The sequence below is a fragment of the Oncorhynchus tshawytscha genome, linkage group LG10, assembly GCF_018296145.1.
Source record: "Oncorhynchus tshawytscha isolate Ot180627B linkage group LG10, Otsh_v2.0, whole genome shotgun sequence".
NCBI classification, from domain to species: domain Eukaryota; kingdom Metazoa; phylum Chordata; class Actinopteri; order Salmoniformes; family Salmonidae; genus Oncorhynchus; species Oncorhynchus tshawytscha.
The window spans coordinates 9495623-9514298 of record NC_056438.1 but is presented as its reverse complement, the minus strand read 5'-3'; the positions used below and the strand labels follow the sequence as shown (position 1 = coordinate 9514298).

General features: G+C 47.0%; 1 protein-coding gene across 2 annotated transcripts; it reads right to left on the bottom strand.

The window, feature by feature from the left end:
* Positions 1-408: 408 nt before the first annotated feature.
* On the bottom strand, positions 409-13713 carry naa40 (N-alpha-acetyltransferase 40, NatD catalytic subunit). 2 transcript variants are annotated; one of them, XM_042329451.1, is made up of 8 exons: positions 13352-13713; positions 11384-11479; positions 7192-7244; positions 6242-6337; positions 5195-5353; positions 2570-2653; positions 960-1037; positions 409-819 (listed from the first exon to the last, which is right to left on the bottom strand). In XM_042329451.1, exons 1-8 carry the CDS (start codon positions 13355-13357, stop codon positions 660-662), a joined length of 732 nt encoding a protein of 243 aa, XP_042185385.1. In that variant the 5' UTR covers positions 13358-13713; the 3' UTR covers positions 409-659. The 2 variants fall into 2 exon arrangements, with proteins under 2 accessions (XP_042185385.1, XP_042185386.1); XM_042329452.1 differs by having other exon boundaries at positions 13657-13675.
* Between the last annotated feature and the right edge of the window lie 4963 nt (positions 13714-18676).

Below are 18676 nucleotides of genomic sequence, written 5' to 3'. Positions count from 1 at the left end.
GAAAGAGAGGGATACGGATGAGAGAGAAAGAGAGGGATACGGACGAGAGAGAAAGAGAGGGAGAAAGAGAGGGATACGGATGAGAGAGAAAGAGAGGGATACGGATGAGAGAGAAAGAGAGGGATACGGATGAGAGAGAAAGAGAGGGATACGGATGAGAGAGAAAGAGAGGGATACGGATGAGAGAGAAAGAGAGGGATACGGATGAGAGAGAGAGAGGGATACGGATGAGAGAAAGAGAGGGATACGGATGAGAGAGAAAGAGGGATACGGATGAGAGAGAAAGAGAGGGATACGGATGAGAGAGAGATACGGATGAGAGAGAAAGAGAGGGTTACAGATGAGAGAGAAAGAGAGGGATACGGATGAGAGAGAGATACGGATGAGAGAGAAAGAGAGGGTTACAGATGAGAGAGAAAGAGGGATACGGATGAGAGAGAAAGAGGGATACGGATGAGAGAGAAAGAGGGGATATGGATGATAGAGAAAGAGAGGGATATGGATGAGAGAAAGGGTAGGATATAGAGGGGGCCAGGGTATTGGGGCATTTGGAGGTTGGGTACAGTAATGACTCATGAGCAGAGAAGCGGACCAGGGGCATCTTCTAGAGCGTGGGACCAGGAAGTGGGCAGGAAGTGGTGAAATAGGAACAGGCTCCCTCAGTGGCAGCAGCCTCCACAGTGCCCTCCTCCACCGTGGCTGTGCCCCTGGGCCTCGGCTTGGGCCTCGGCATGTTTGGTCCGCCGCGACAGGATCTCATAGGTGCAGTCGTCGCCACAACAACCAGACATACTGGGGGAGGTGTCGTCGATATCGAACCTGGCGAAGGATAAAAGGGTGGTAGAAAGAAGAAGAAGGGAAGACTGGATTGAGTACAGCACCAACAGTGATCTCTAAAAGAACAAAATCATGTTTGTACACGCTGAGAAGCAGCTGTTGATGTTGCTATAGAAACCCACTGTAAAGCTTCTCTGAAGAACTGGTACGCCCCGTGGTTGTGTTTGAATACTGTTAACATCACCTTCTTCATCTGTGTGCTAGAGGCAGAGAGAGAGAGAGAGCGAGCGAAGCAGAGAGAGCGAGAGGCACAGAGAGAGAGCGAGAGAGGCGCAGAGAGAGAGCGAGAGGCGCAGAGAGAGAGCGAGAGGCGCAGAGAGAGAGCGAGAGAGGCGCAGAGAGAGAGCGAGAGGCACAGAGAGAGAATGAGAGAGAGAGCGAGAGAGGCAGAGAGAGAGCGAGAGAGGCAGAGAGTTGGTGATGGGTTACAGTATATGGATGAGGAACTACACTGAACAAAAATAAATGCAACATGGAAAAATTTATGTTTTTACCGGAGTTAACTTATTTCTTTAAAATTAACTAGGCCATAATCTATGGATTTCACATGACTGGGCATGGGTGTAGCAATGGGTGGGCCCTGGAGGGCATAGGCCCACCCACTTGGGAGCCAGGCCCACTCAATAAGACTGAGTTTTTCCACCACAGAAAGGCTGTCATAAATACTCCTCAGCACACCCCCTCCGACGATCCCACAGGAGAAGAAGCAGGATGTGGACGTCCTGGGCTAACGTGTTTACATGTGGTCTGCGGTTGTGACACCGGTTGGACCTACTGCGAAATTCTCTAAAAAACATTGGACGCGGCTTATGGTAGAGGATGAACATGAACAAATGAATGAACATTTAATCCTCTGGCAACAGCTCTGGTGGACATTCCTGCAGTCAGCATGCCAATTGCACACTCCCTCAACTTGAGACATATGTGTCATTGTGTTGTGTGACTAAACTGTACATTTTAAAGTGGCCTTTTATGGTCCCCAATAATTTAGTAGCCTTTGTCCCAGCAGAAGGTGCACCTGTGTAATGATGATGCCGTTTTAATCAGCTTCTTGATATGCCACACCTGACAGGTGGATGGATTATCTTGACAAAGGAGGAACACTCACTAACAGGGATGGAAAAATCTGAGGGAAATCAGTTGTTTGTGCATCTGGAATATATCTGGGATCTTTTAATATTTCAGCTCATGAAACATGGGACCAACACTTTACATATTTTAGATTTTTGTTCAGTTTAGTTTGAAACTTAAAGCAAATCTGTCCATCTCTCCTTATCCATAGTTTGGAACTCTTTCCTATTGGTGTGTTAACTTATTTACCACCTGGTGATGTCACAAGGCAGGCCAAATGATAGTGTATATACACACGGAGCAAAAATATAAACACAACATGTGAAATCCATAGATTTATTTAACATTTATTTAACTAGGCAAGTCAATAAAAAACTAATTCTTATTTACAATGTTGGGTTGAGGAGCGGTGGGTTAACTGCCTTGTTCAGGGGCAGAACGACAGATCGGAGATTCGATCGTGCAATCTTTCGATTACAAGTCCAACGCTGTAATCACTAGGCTACACCCCCCAAAAAGAAATCCATATCCCCCCCACCCATTAGGGCCTAATGAATGTATTTCCATTGACCGATTTCCTTCCATGAACTCAGGAATTTTTTTGTTGTAAATTGTTGCACGTTGCGATTAATAGTTTTGTTATGTGCTCTATAACACGTACCTGTTGGCGATGAGCTGTAGTATCTGGATGAGAAACTTGCCCAGTCCTTTCCTCCGCACCCTACTCTCAAGCTGGACCTCATAACTACAAAAAACACAACACACATCAACAACCACAGTAACACTGGCCGAGGTTCAACCCCGGGTTAAGTCGTATCAAAGACTCTTAAAAAAAAAAAAAAAAGGGGGATGTTACCAACAAGTAATTACCAGTTGGAGGGGGATTTTTTTCCCCTCACGTGTGCTCACATTTACAAGATGTAATGAAGCATAAAGGCTCTTTTGACAGACTAGTGTCCTGCTCAGGGGGTTTACTTGAACAACAAGCTGCCTCACACTGCAGAACAGGAGATCACCATAGGGCAGGAGCCTCAGACAAGGAAACTTTTTTTTTTTTTTAATAAACAAAAAAGTAAACTGTACTATACAATAACATTTCAATACTACTAGCTATAGCAAAGATGCTAATAACTAACCCAAGATAGACCAGAGCCAGTTGTTTCCAATGAGAGCAAATGAATCCTAGTGGGCAGAACAAGCAAGGAGGTGGGCAGAGCCAAGCACGAGCTAGTGAGATCCTATTGGCACATTCTAGCATATATTTGCATATTTCCGCTAGGGAAGACCTACTCTGAAGTGTGCATTAACTCAAAGAAAAAAAGATATATATTCTTTAAAAACTTTAGCAAAGGATAAAGTCAACAAAAGTTTATCCACTGTTCATAACAGATTCGTTTTGGAAACCAAAAACTGCATTGAGAGCAAACGTTTTAGCGATGGGAAAATGTGCAGGATGTCGGCTCAAATCCATCTCGCTCCATCTTCTCCCACTGCCAGCCACTGGGCTTCCTCTCATCACCACAGTGCCTTGCCAAAGTATTCACACCCTTGGCATTTTTTATATTTTGTTGCTTTAGAACCTGGAATTAAAAATGATTTTTTTTTTGGGGGGGGTTGTGTCATTTGATTTACACAACATGTCTACCACTTTGAAAATGCAAAAATATTTGTGAAACAAACAAGAAATAAGACAAAATTTGAGTGTACATAACTATTTAACCCCCCCAAAGTCAATACTTTGTAGAGCCACCTTTTGCAGCAATTACAACTGCTAGTCTCTTGGGGTATGTCTCTATAAGCTTGGCACATCTAACCACTGGGATTTTTGCCCATTCTTCAAGGAAAAACTGCTCCAGCTCCTTCAAGTTGGATGGGTTCCGCTGGTGTACAGCAATCTTTAAGTCATACTACAGATTCTCAATTGGATTGAGGTCTGGGCTTTGACTAGGCCATTCCAAGCCATTTAAATAACTCCCCTTAAACCACTCGAGTGTTGCTTTAGCAGTATGCTTAGGGTCATTGTCCTGCTGGAAGGTGAACCTCCGTCCCAGTCTTAAATCCCTGGAAAACAAACAGGTTTCCCTCAAGAATTTCCCTGTATTTAGCACCATCCGTCATTCCTTCAATTCTGACCGGTTTCCCAGTCCCGGCCGATGGAAAAACATCCCCAGAGCATGATGCTGCCACCACCATGCTTCACTGTGGGGATAGTGTTCTCGGGGTGATGAGAGGTGTTGGGTTTGTGCCAGACATAGCGATTTCCTTGATGTCCAAAAAGCTCAATTGTAGTCGCCTCTGGTCAGAGCACCTTCTTCCATATGTGTTTAGGGAGTCTCCTACATGCCCTTTGGCGAACACCAAACATTTGCTTATTCTTTTCTTTAATTAAGCAATGTCTTTTTTCTGGCCGATCTTCCGTAAAGCTCAGCTCTGTGGTGTGTACGGCTTAAAGTGGTCCTATGGACAGATACTCCAATCTCCGTTGTGGAGCTTTGCAGCTCCATCAGGGTTATCTGAGGTCTCTTTGTTGACTCTCTGATTAATGCCCTCCTTGTCTGGTCCGTGAGTTTTGGTGGGCGGCCCTCTCTTGGCAGGTTTGTTGTGGTGCCATATCCTTTCCATGTTTTAATAATGGATTTAAATGGTGCTCCGTTTCTGATATATATATATTTTTAATAACCAAAACCTGATCTGTACTTCTCCACAACTTTGTCCCTGACCTGTTTGGAGAGCTCCTTGGTCTTCATGGTGCCGCTTGCTTGGTGGTACTGCAGAGGCTGGTGCCTTTCAGAACAGGTGTATACATACACTGAGCTCATGTGACACTTAGATTGCACACAGGTGGACTTTAATTAATTATGTGACTTCTGAAGGTAACTAGTGGCACCAGATCTTATTTAGGAGATCCATAGCAAAGGGGGTGAATACATATGCACGCACCACTTTTCCGTTTTTAAAAAACATACATTTAAATTTTATTTAGATTTTTTAGAAACAAATTATTTTTTTCCATTTCATGTCACCAATTTGGACTATTGTGTATGTCCATTACATGAAATCCAAATAAAAATCTGATTTAAAATTACAGGTTGTAATGCAACAAAATAGGAAAAACACCAAGGTCAGTGGATACCTTTGCAAGGCTGTATTTGGTAGTGAGTGGAAACGTCGACCGGACGGTTCACATATACACATCCAGCAAACTATCTGGGTCATTGTTCTCTCTGTGGCTATAGTAACAGTCAGTGCCACTTCCTGTAAAATGAGACCATGACAACCCCCTTACCAGTATAGCACCTCCTCCCCGCACTCGACATCGAATCGGAAGTGAGAGAAGGCCACGGGGGAGGAGTCTGTGTCTCGAGCCAGCAGATACCACGCCCTCTCGTCTTTCATCTCATCCCTCTTTTCTCTCTCCTTCCATCCCCACTCGCTTTGCTCATACCTGCAGCATAGAGGTCAGATGTCAAGCACTGGCCTACGTGATTGGATGGAATGTGAGTAGTCTGTTGTGATTGGGTAAAGACTGTTAGCAGGAGTTAAATCGGGCTGGGTACCGCCTGGTCCGAGACCCCGGTAGCTTTGGTTATTTGAATTTCCAGAGCCAACAACATAAGTAATCAACAGCACAAAATCAGACAAGCCCATAGCAGAATAATTTACCAATTCAGTTGTTCAGCCTGTCGCACTTCACGCGACAAAATAATATTCCTCTCCGGGAGCATTCAAATTACAATACCACACACGGAGAGAAATATTCATTCCAGTCATTGTACAACAGTCAATGCCATGGCAAGACACTCCTTCGAAATCAATTTTGAAAAAGAGGATCACTGAGCTTCCTAGTGTTACTAAACTAAACTTATTTATCAAATCCAAGACATTTTAGAAGCAGCGTTTTTAGCAGCGCCAATGCTGAATTTTTTTTAGAACAGGGTCTGGGGGGTCCAAGTCTTCAATATGTTGCTAACTAAACTTTAGGCTAGCTTGTTGATAGAGTTGATCTAGCTAATGATTAGCACAGTGGGGTACATGCAGACGGTCAACCCTCAGCCCATTTATTTCTAACCACATCAGGTGATAACGCTCAATGGAACATTGATAATATGGACAGTGTGTTATTGGCCTCATGTCTGGAAAGGGGGGGAGGGGGGGGGTCGTATTTTAGTCGTCATTTTATTTTGGAGTACAATGTTCTGTTCTAAAGTCATCAGAGAACTGACCTCCTCGCGGTCGTTCTCCTCCAAATACATTGTAAAGCCTCTCCGAAAACCTGTAGTAAGCACGCCCTTCACCATCACCCCAATTCCATCACTCCTCCCTCCCTCCTTACAGTGTTTGCATGTTGGTCCGGGTCAGCTCGTAGGCCCACTCCACAGACATGGGGTTGAGAGTGGACACTCTCTTACACTCGATCTGGAGATTCAATCTGGAAGATCAAAAGAGCAGTTAGCTGAGCGATCTCTGTTTATCAGCCATTGGTCATTGGCCACTTATCAGCCAGAGTCATTGGCCACTTATCAGCCAGAGTCATTGGCCACTTATCAGCCAGAGTCAGTAGCCACTTATCAGCCAGTCAGTAGCCACTTATCAGCCAGAGTCAGTAGCCACTTATCAGCCAGAGTCAGTAGCCACTTATCAGCCAGAGTCAGTAGCCACTTATCAGCCAGAGTCATTAGCCACTTATCAGCCAGAGTCATTAGCCACTTATCAGCCAGAGTCATTGGCCACTTATCAGCCAGAGTCATTAGCCACTTATCAGCCAGAGTCAGTAGCCACTTATCAGCCAGAGTCAGTAGCCACTTATCAGCCAGAGTCATTAGCCACTTATCAGCCAGAGTCATTAGCCACTTATCAGCCAGAGTCAGTAGCCACTTATCAGCCAGAGTCAGTAGCCACTTATCAGCCAGAGTCATTAGCCACTTATCAGCCAGAGTCATTAGCCACTTATCAGCCAGAGTCATTAGCCACTTATCAGCCAGAGTCATTAGCCACTTATCAGCCAGAGTCATTAGCCACTTATCAGCCAGAGTCAGTAGCCACTTATCAGCCAGAGTCAGTAGCCACTTATCAGCCAGAGTCATTAGCCACTTATCAGCCAGAGTCATTAGCCACTTATCAGCCAGAGTCAGTAGCCACTTATCAGCCAGAGTCAGTAGCCACTTATCAGCCAGAGTCAGTAGCCACTTATCAGCCAGAGTCAGTAGCCACTTATCAGCCAGAGTCAGTAGCCACTTATCAGCCAGACAACACCCATAGTAATAGAGGTGGACAATCTCTTACCCGTTTCTGTCATACTTTTTGAAGACTGGGAAAGCAGCCAAAGGGTCGTCCAGCTGTGGGAGGAGAGAGACCGACAGAGACACAGAGAGAGAGAGACAGAGAGAGACAGACACAGAGACAGAGAGAGACACAGAGACAGAGAGAGACGCAGAGACAGAGAGAGACACAGAGACAGAGAGAGACACAGAGAGAGACACAGAGACAGAGAGAGACACAGAGAGAGAGACAGAGAGAGAGAGAGAGAGAGACACAGAGAGAGAGAGAGACACAGAGACACACAGAGAGAGAGTCAGAGAGAGACACAGAGAGAGACACAGAGAGAGACACAGAGAGAGAGAGACAGAGAGAGAGACAGAGAGAGACAGAGAGAGAGAGACAGAGAGAGAGACAGAGACAGAGAGAGACAGACAGAGACAGACAGACAGACAGACAGACAGACAGACAGACAGACAGACAGACAGACAGAGGGAGAGAGACACACAGAGAGACACAGACAGACAGAGAGAGAGACACAGAGAGAGACACAGAGAGAGACACAGAGAGAGACACAGAGACACAGAGACAGAGAGAGACACAGAGAGAGACACAGAGAGAGACAGACAGAGAGAGACGTATGAGCTACAGTCAGACGCAGTCACACAATCAGGAAAAACTGGAGCTCTTTTTCAATTAATATCTTTCCTTGATTCCTCACACCTGTCCAAACCTCCCTTTCAAAATGCTTAAAAGAAGATCGGGGGTGGGGGGGTAAACGGTCGAGGGAGGGAAGAAGGTCCGGGGGAAGGGAGTGACCAATAGGGTTGAGGAGGTAGAAAAATGCTTATCATCCAACAACAGGCCATGCTTTCCACCTGGCTACCCCTACCCCGGTCAACAGCCCTGCACCCCCCACAGAAACTTGCCCAAGCCTCCCCCATTTCTCTTTCACCCAAATCCAAATAACTGATTTCTGAAAGAGCTGCAAAATCTGGACCCCTACAAATCAGCTGGGCTAGACAATCTGGACCCTCTCTTTCTAGAATTATCTGCCGAAATTGTTGCAACCCCTATTACTAGCCTGTTCAACTTCTCTTCCGTATCGTCTGAGATCCCCAAAGATTGGAAAGCTGCCGCAGTCATCCCCCTCTTCAAAGGGGGAGACACCCTAGACCCAAACTGCTACAGACCTATATCTATCCTGCCCTGCCTTTAAGGTCTTTGAAAGCCAAGTTAACAAACAGATTACCGACCATTTCAAATCCCACCGTACCTTCTCCAATATGCAATCTGGTTTCAGAGCTGGTCATATGTGCACCTCAGCCACGCTCAAGGTCCTAAACGATATCATAACCGCCATCGATAAGAGACATTACTGTGCAGCTGTATTCATCGACCTGGCCAAGGCTTTCGACTGTCAATCACCACATTCTTATCGGCAGACTCAACAGCCTTGGTTTCTCAAATGACTGCCTCGCCTGGTTCACCAACTACTTCTCCGATAGAGCTCAGTGTGTCAAATCGGAGGGCCTGTTGTCCGGATCTCTGGCAGTCTCTATGGGGGTACTACAGGGTTCAATTCTCAGGCCGACTCTTTTCTCTGTATATATCAATGATGTCGCTCTTGCTGCTGGTGAGTCTCTGATCCACCTCTACGCAGACGACACCATGCTGTATACTTCTGGCCCTTTTTTGGGCACCATATTAACAAACCTCCAGACAAGCTTCAATGCCATACAACTCTCCTTCCGTGGCCTCCAACTGCTCTTAAATGCAAGTAAAACTACATGCATGCTCTTCTAACGATCGCTGCCCGCACCTGCCCGCCCGTCCAGCATCACTACTCTGGACGATTCTGAATAGGTGGACAAGCACAAATACCTAGGTGTCTGGTTAGACTGTAAACTCTCCTTCCAGACCCACATTAAGCATCTCCAATCGAAAATTAAATCTAGAATCGGCTTCCTATTTCGCAACAAAGCCTCCTTCACTCATGCTGTCAAACATACCTTTCGTAAAACTGACTATCCTACCGATCCTGGACTTCGTTGATGTCATTTACAAAATAGCCTCCAACACTCTACTCAACAAATTGGGTGTAGTCTATCACAGTGCCATCCATTTTGTCACCAAAGCTCCATATACTACTCACCACTGCAACCTGTACGCTCTCGTTGGCTGGCCCTCGCTTCATATTCGTCACTAAACCCACTGGCTCCAGGTCATCTATAAGTCTTTGCTAGGTAAAGCCCCGCCTTATCTCAGCTCACTGGTCACCATAGCAGCACCCACCCGTAGCACGCGCTCCAGCAGGTATATCTCACTAGTCACCATAGCAGCACCCACCCGTAGCACGCTCCAGCAGGTATATCTCACTGGTCACCATAGCAGCACCCACCCGTAGCACGCGCTCCAGCAGGTATATTTCACTGGTCACCATAGCAGCAGCCACCCGTAGCACGCGCTCCAGCAGGTATATCTCACTGGTCACCATAGCAGCACCCACCCATAGCACGCGCTCCAGCAGGTATATCTCACTGGTCACCATAGCAGCACCCACCCGTAGCACGCGCTCCAGCAGGTATCTCTCACTAGTCACCATGGCAGCACCCACCCGTAGCACGCGCTCCAGCAGGTATATCTCACTGGTCACCATAGCAGCAGCCACCCGTAGCACGCGCTCCAGCAGGTATATCTCACTAGTCACCATAGCAGCACCCACCCGTAGCACGCGCTCCAGCAGGTATATCTCACTGGTCACCATAGCAGCAGCCACCCGTAGCACGCGCTCCAGCAGGTATATCTCACTGGTCACCATAGCAGCAGCCACCCGTAGCACGCGCTCCAGCAGGTATATCTCACTAGTCACCATAGCAGCACCCACCCGTAGCACGCGCTCCAGCAGGTATATCTCACTAGTCACCATGGCAGCACCCACCCGTAGCACGCACTCCAGCAGGTATATCTCACTGGTCACCATAGCAGCAGCCACCCGTAGCACGCGCTCCAGCAGGTATATCTCACTAGTCACCATAGCAGCACCCACCCGTAGCACGCGCTCCAGCAGGTATATCTCACTAGTCACCATGGCAGCACCCACCCGTAGCACGCGCTCCAGCAGGTATATCTCACTGGTCACCATAGCAGCAGCCACCCGTAGCACGCGCTCCAGCAGCTATATCTCACTGGTCACCATAGCAGCAGCCACCCGTAGCACGCGCTCCAGCAGGTACATTCCAAAGCCAATTCCTCCTTTCCTTCCAGTTCTCTGCTGCCAATGACCGGAACGAATTGCAAATATCACTGAAGGTGGAGACTTATATTTTCCTCACTAGCTTTAAGCATCAGCTGTCAGAGCAGCTCACAGATCACTGCACCTGCACATAGCCCACCTGTACATAGCCCATCTGTAAAGAGCCCATCCAACTCCCTCATCCCCATACTGTTATTTATTTATTTTTTGCTCCTTTTCACCCCAGTATCTCTACGTGCACATCATCTTCTGCACATCTATCACTCCAGTATTTAATTGCTAAATTGTAATTATTTCACCACTATGGCCTATTCATTGCTTTACCTCCCTTATCTTACCTCATTTGTACATCCTGTATATAGATGTTTTTTCCCCTTTTTCCCCACTGTGTTACTGACTGAACGTTTGTCTATTCCAAGTGTAACTCTGTTGTTGTTGTTTGTGTCAAACTGCTTTGCTTTATCTTGGCCAGGTCGCAGTTGTAAATGAGAACTTGTTCTCAACTGGCCTACCTGATTAAATAAAGGTGAAAAAAAAAAAAATGTTAATCACTGAAAGACAAATTGAAAGTCAGTCAACTTATTGGTCCCCTACCCTCTGTCCTCTCACCTTATTGGTCTCCTACCCTCTGTCCCCTCACCTTATTGGACCCCTACCCTCTGTCCTGTCACCTTATTGGTCCCCTACCCTCTGTCCCCTCACCTTATTGGTCCCCTACCCTCTGTCCCCTCACCTTATTGGTCCCCTACCCTCTGTCCCCTCACCTTATTGGACCCCTACCCTCTGTCCTGTCACCTTATTGGTCCCCTACCCTCTGTCCCCTCACCTTATTGGTCCCCTACCCTCTGTCCCCTCACCTTATTGGACCCCTACCCTCTGTCCTGTCACCTTATTGGTCCCCTACCTCTGTCCCCTCACCTTATTGGTCCCCTACCCTCTGTCCCCTCACCTCTGTCCCCTCACCTTATTGGCTGCGTCCACCTTGGCACACACTGCATCCATGGCTGCCCTCTCCGCCAGACGAGCCTGCTTCTTCTCCTTCGCTTTGTTTGATTTCCTCTGGAGAGGGATGGATGGAGGGGGGAGAGAGAGAGGAATGGATGGAGGGGGATGGAGAGATGGATGGATGGGGGATGGATGGAGGGGAGAGAGAGAGATGGATGGAGGGGGAGCGAGAGATGGATGGAGGGGGAGCGAGAGAGAGGAATGGATTGGGTTGGATGGAGAGATGGATGGATGGGGGATGGAGAGATGGATGGATGGGGGATGGAGAGATGGATAGAGGGGGATGGAGAGGGGGATGGATGGAGGGGGATGGAGAGGGGATGGAGAGATGGATGGAGGGGGATGGAGAGACGGATGGAGGGGGGGGAGAGACGGATGGAGGGGGGAGAGAGACGGATGGAGGGGGGGAGAGAGACGGATGGAGGGGGAGAGAGAGACGGATGGAGGGGGGAGAGAGAGACGGATGGGGGGGAGAGAGAGACGGATGGAGGCGGGAGAGAGAGACGGATGGAGGCGGGAGAGAGAGACGGATGGAGGCGGGAGAGAGAGACGGATGGAGGCGGGAGAGAGAGACGGATGGAGGCGGGAGAGAGAGACGGATGGAGGCGGGAGAGAGAGACGGATGGAGGCGGGAGATAGAGACGGATGGAGGGGGAGAGAGAGGGATGGAGGCGGGAGAGAGAGACGGATGGAGGGGGAGAGAGAGAGGGATGGAGGGGGAGAGAGAGAGGGATGGAGGGGGAGAGAGAGGGATGGAGGGGGAGAGAGAGAGGGATGGAGGGGAGGATGGAGAGAGGGATGGAGGGGAGGATGGAGAGAGGGATGGAGGGGAGGATGGAGAGAGGGATGGAGGGGAGGATGGAGAGAGGGATGGAGGGGAGGATGGAGAGAGGGATGGAGGGGAGGATGGAGAGAGAGATGGAGGAATTGGGGGGTGCATATCAGTTGGTCAATCTTCAAGCAGAAGGCGGCATATGTGTTTGAACATGACAAATGAAGTCAGGGACTAGTACACATGTGTACAACAACACCAATAGTGTTTCAAAGACAAAACAGGAACGCCGAATGCATGGTTTTAAATGACAGGCGCACTCAGAGACTAAAGTGCAATGCCTTATACCTTACATACCCCTAAAGAAGTAGACAATGAAGGACTGGTATGAGAACAACAGTAACAAAACACATGTATGGTCAAGCATGTGGTAATGAGCGGATCTCCAGCTACAACATTCACTCGTTTACAGGAAGCAAATCGGGAACACGTGCCTCGTTATTAGCTTCGGAGGTGCGTTTCAGGAACTTAGTTTAATACCTTACTGGCAAACGAGCTAGCTAGTTATGCTATTGCTTCCCACACCAGCTAAAATACATGCATTTGGGTTTAAAAATAAATCAATCGAGCTAGTCATTATCAAAATATATTCTGAACAGGTGAGACAACTTCAGAGGTTAGTTAGCAGGGTGTAGGTTCAACTTAACTAATGGTAGTTATGATGAGAAACCTTTCTAAAAAAAAAAAAAAAATTAAAAAAAATGGATTCCTAGCTAATTGAAGTGGCTAGCAAGCTAGGCTAGCGGTGGCACCAGAAATGAACACAACACGGGACAACGTTGCACCAATGGGCCCCCCCTATACAACAACAACAACAGCAACAACAAAAAATCCAAATAAAACCGGTGCAATCGATAGTGGTTAAAACTAGCCACTGCAATCACAAAGCGGGGTTATTCTTGAGTTAGCTAGCGGACTGTGTAACTAGCTAGCTTTTGTAATAGCCACTTGGGACTTTGTCCGCCGCCCCTTCAATTCCCTCCGTCCCTCTCTACGTCGCTCACCGGGGATCGTCATTTATCGGACACAGTCTTTTGTTTGATGCAGAAGCGTTCACGTGTCTTTCTCACAAAACACAGACGGTCAAAACTCACCCCCATATCGCTGTTGTTGTTGTTGTTGTTGTTGTTTTTTTTTTAAAAAAACGACCGCTGTGTCTTGCTGTTGCTAGCTAACTTAGTCGCTCAGTGAATGTGGTTTCTTGGGGGAGAGAAAAAAAGGGGGCAAGATTATGTAAAAATGCTATAGCGATTTAGCAAACTACCTAGCGCCACTGGCTACAAAAGAATATGCTCACGATTGATTACACTAAAGTTGACTAAACGACCAAAAAAAAAACCAAAATAGTTTTTTTTTTTTCCTCCGCCAGATTGGCGCCAAGAGAAAGGGGGTGAATTACGTGTCTTGGCCCTAGTCCCTCTTCCTCTCCTCCCTCCCTCACTCTTCCTCTTCCTCCTCCGACCAACAGTAACGCTTTGGGGAAATGACGACACCGCGTCTTTAGGCATTTAGGATGTACACATGATTGTCAATTATTTTTGTCTCTAAAATCTATAACTTGATTATCTTTGATCTTTTCCATTTGATTCATTAGGATTTGCTGCCTTGCTATGCTGTTGTCTTTAGGTCTCTCTTTGTGTAGTGTTGTGATGTGTGTTTTGTACTATCTTTATATTGTACTTAAAAAAATAATAATCATCTCAGGCCCCGTACCCGAAGGAGGCCTTTTGCCTTTTGGTAGGCCATCATTGTAAATAAGAATTAGTTCTTAACTGATTTACCTAGTTAAAAAAAAGATTAAATACATTTTTAAAAATTAAAATGATAGATAATACACGTTGTATATTATTATTATTATAATTTTTTTGTAGAAATATTAATAATGATTATAGTAATTATTTAAGAGGGGCTGAGGTAGGTAATATTTTTGGAGACAATAAATGGATTTCTGCTATTGAGGCATGGTTGTCCAAAGCCTACTATGCTGGATCACCAGTGTCTCAGTTGGTGTAGCATGGTGCTCGCAATGCCTGGGCTATGGATTTGACCAGTATGAAATTTACTATAAGTCGCTCTGGATGAGAGCCTCTGCTAAAATGTACATTTCTGATTTCATTTTTTTTTTCTCTTACACTTCACTTTCACGATGTCACCTACAGCAATGTGTAAGAGGATATCGAAATATTTTACCTTTATTTAACCAGGCAAGTCAGTTAAGAACAAATTCTTATTTTCAATGACGGCCTAGGAACAGCGGGTTAACTGCAACCTTCCGGTTACTAGTCCAACGCTCTAACCACTAGGCTATATGTTCCCTCCATCAAGTGCAACACCATTCCTTATTGAGAATCTTTTGTTTAGGTAGTATATTATAAGCCATGATTCCCCAAAGTAGCCACCCTTTGCCTTGATGACAGCTTTGCACATTCTTGGCATTATCTCAACCAGCTTCACCTGGAATGCTTTTACAACTGTTTTGAAGGAGTTCCCACATATGCTGAGCACTTCCAACCACTTCATGCTTCATGGTTGGAACCACACATGCAGAGATCATCCGTTCACCTACTATGTGTTTCACAAAGACACAGCGATTGGAACCAGAAATCTCAAATTTGGACTCATCAGACCAAAGGACAGATTTCCAAGCAAGTATATTCATCTTATTGGTGTCCTTTAGTCGTGGTTTCTTTGCAGCAATTCAACCATGAAGGCCTAATTCACGCAGTCTCCTCTGGACAGTTGATGTTGAGATGCGTCTGTTACTTGAACTCTGAAGCATTTCTTTTGGCTGCAATCTGAGGTGCAGTTAACTCTAATGAACTTACCCTCTTGCAGCAGAGGCAACTCTGGGTCTTCCTTTCATGTGGCGGTCCTCATGAGAGCCAGTATCATCATAGCGCTTGATGTTTTTTGCGACTGTACCTGAAGAAACTTTCAAAGTGGTTGACATTTTCCGGATAGAAGAAAGGGAGAGTGTTTACAGGCTCAAAATGGCCAGAAACAAATAACTTTCTTCTGAAACTCGTCAGTCTATACTTGATCTGAGAAATGAAGGCTATTCCAAGCGAGAAATTGCCAAGAAACGTAAGATCTCGTACATCTGAAGAATAACTTTTCATCTTTGATCTTGAGGTTGTGGTCTTCATGGAATCTACATTGCCACGTTTGGCCACAGGATGGCAGTATGGGACAAGATGCTACTCGGAAAAGTTCCACAAAATGACCATTATAGAATGGATAATTACATCTAACTGAAATAGCGCCTTGCCATAGTCCATCATGCATTTTATCGTTATATTCGTTTTTTTATTTGTACACTTAAATACTGACTACAGAACATGAAACTGCTGCTGTTGAATAGCTGGTTATGTTAATTTGTAAATCATTTGACAATGATGTGTGCGCCATTTCTTGGGTAGACCATTCTTTTCCGAGCCCTTTATGGAAGGCATCCCATCCATATGTTGAGTTTCATACAGGCCTATATGCTGTCTATTTCACAAACACACACACACACACACACACACACACACACACACACACACACACACACACGCAACCACGCACGCACTCACTCACTCACGCACACAGATGGCCCCCTCAGTAAGCCCCGCCCACAACCCTTTGTCTTGGCGTAATCTGTCTCGCGACGGGGAGATGGCTTTTGGGAAGAGGGGCGCGACGGGGGGGTCATGGAGTTCGAACTCGCAGCCCGCAACGGTTTCCGTTATGGCCTAAACTACTACTGTTTGGGTGTGGAGGAGTAACTAACGGCCTGTACAGAAACAGCGACTTAGCCTCTATCACACAGGAGATCTGTAAGGACTGGATAGGTGTAAGCAATATGGAGGTGAATGTTCCTCCTAGCTTGTTGAAGTTACTACCATATTGCTTAAACCTATCCAATCCTTTCAGATCTTCATGAAGTTCCCAAGGACTAGGGGTTGTTATGCTACTAGACTTCTGGTCCTGCTCTCTCTCCCTTATTCTTTCTCTCTATCTCTCTCTCTCTCTCTCTCCCTTATTCTCTCTCTCTCTCTCTCCCTCATTATTTATCTCTCTCTCTCTCCCCTATTCTCTCTCACTCATTCTTTCTCTCTCCCTCTCTCTGCCTCATTATTTCTCTCTCTCTCTACTGTCTTCCTTGCATTCCTTCCATTACATCTACATTTTCTCCATCTAATGTGAACAACATTGGTTTGCTTTTGTCTTAAAAAATATGAATGAATCATTTGTCATAGGCTGAATACTAAGACCATGAAGATGTAGCCAGTGCTGGTATCTGCAACCAGATAATGCCTTCCTCTTTCTCTCTCTCTCTCTCTCTCACACACACACACACACACACACAGACACACACACAGACACACAGACACACACACACACACACACACACACAGTGTCATGTCAGTTTTATTTGTCCTAATTTCACCAGCTGATAGACCTGTGTATACGAGAGTTCTCTGGTGTGTGTGTTCAGACAGAGTGAGCTGGTTAGGAGGAAAATTATATATCTGCTACAGCAGGCCTCACAGGATGAACACAGACAGACAGACAGACAGACAGACAGACAGACAGACAGACAGACAGACAGACAGACAGACAGACAGACAGACAGACAGACAGACAGACAGACAGACAGACAGACAGACAGACAGGGCAGAACAAACAGACAGACAGAGACAGACAGACAGACAGACAGAGGGAGAGGGCTAGAGAGAGGGGGAGGGGAGGGAGAGGAAAATAGAAGAAAGGGAGGGTGGGGGGAAGGAGTGAGAGGGAGGGGAAAGAGAGAGAGGGAGTGCAGAGGAGAGAGAGGGAGGGGGGAAGAGAGAGGGAGTGCAGAGGAGAGGGAGGGGAGGAGAGAGAGGCAGTGTGGGGGACAGGAGGGGAAGAGAGGAGAAATGGAGGGGGTGCAGAGTAGAGGGAGGAGAGACGAGGAGAGGAAGAGCAAGAGAGAGAGGAAGGGGAATGAGTAGATCACTGTAGAGGAGGTTATGGAGGGGGAGGAGGTGGGGGAAGGGGAGGGGGAGGTGATTGAGGGGGAGGGGAGGAGGAGGGGGAGAGGAGGAGGGGGTGATTGAGGGGAGGGGAGGAGAGGAGGAGGGGGGGAGGAGAGGGAGGTCGAAGGACTGTAGAGAGGAAGACAGAGTGAACGGAGAGAGAGAGTGAGAGAGGAAGTCGTAGCCTACACATACAGTCGGTGAGTGAAAATGAAACGAGGGGGAGAGAGAGAGAGACAGAAGGAAAGAGAGAGAGAGAGAGAGAGATAGAGAGACAGAGAGAGAGAGAGAGAAGAGAGAGAGAGAGAGAAGGAGAGAGAGAGAGAGAAGGAGAGAGAGAGAGAGAGAGAACAGGGGGGAGAGAGAGAGAGAGAGAGAACAGGGGAGAACTAGAGAGAACAAGGGGGAGAGAGAGAGAGAGAACAGGGGAGAACTAGAGAGAACAGGGGGAGAGAGAGAGAGAACAGGGGAGAGCTAGAGAGAACAGGGGAGAGCTAGAGAGAACAGGGGAGAGCTAGAGAGAAGAGGGGGAGAGAGAGAGAGAACAGGGGGAGAGAGAGAGAGAACAGGTGAGAACTAGAGAGAACAGGGGGAGAGAGAGAGAGAACAGGGGGGAGAGAGAGAACAGGGGGAGAGCTAGAGAGAACAGGGGGAGAGAGCTAGAGAGAACAGGGGGAGAGAGAGAGAACAGGGGGTAGAGAAATCTAAGGAGAGGAGATAGAGAAGGAGGGAAGGAGGAAAGCTTGACGGGGGAGGAGAAAGACAGAACAGATACAGTGGGTGAGTTTTGGAGCGAGGGAGAGAAAGAGGAGGGCGGACAGGACATAGAGAGGAGAAGAGCACAGGGAAGGAGGGGGAGGGGACAGAAGAACACATGCATAGTGGGTGAGTGGAGGAAGGAGAGAGGGAAGGAGAGAGGGAAGGAGAGGAAAGAGGAGTGTTAAAAATGGATAGAGGAGAAGAGAGAGGGAGGAGGTAGAGAGGAAGGGATGAGATAATGGGAAGGAGGAGAGATGGAAAGAAGGAAGGATAGGAATGAGAAAGAACAAGACAGAGAAGGAATGAGAGAATGGAGAGAGAAGAAACGACAAAACAGATAGAGTGAGAACATAGAGGCTGGAGCAGAGAAGAGAGGGGGAGGGAGAAAGAGGAGAGACAGAGGATGTGCCACAAGTGTTGCTGTATGACAGAGCATGGCCTGCTTGTTTGCTTGTGAGACAGACATGCAGACAGAATAGCAATGGATTAAGACATGTCCATCAGTGTGTGTGGGTGTGTGTCAAATTTGAAATCCATCGTTTTCCACATTGTGTACACACACACACACACACACACACACACACACACACACACACACACACACACACACACACACACACACACACACACACGGCCCCCCTTTTCCTATCCATGCAT

Coding starts and splice junctions, on each gene's coding strand:
- naa40 (XM_042329451.1), bottom strand. Junction 1,038..2,569: donor CTACAGCTCATCGCCAACAG/GTACGTGTTATA, acceptor CTCTGCCTCTAG/CACACAGATGAAGAAGGTGA. Junction 820..959: donor TTCTTCAGAGAAGCTTTACA/GTGGGTTTCTAT, acceptor ATCCTTCGCCAG/GTTCGATATCGACGACACCT.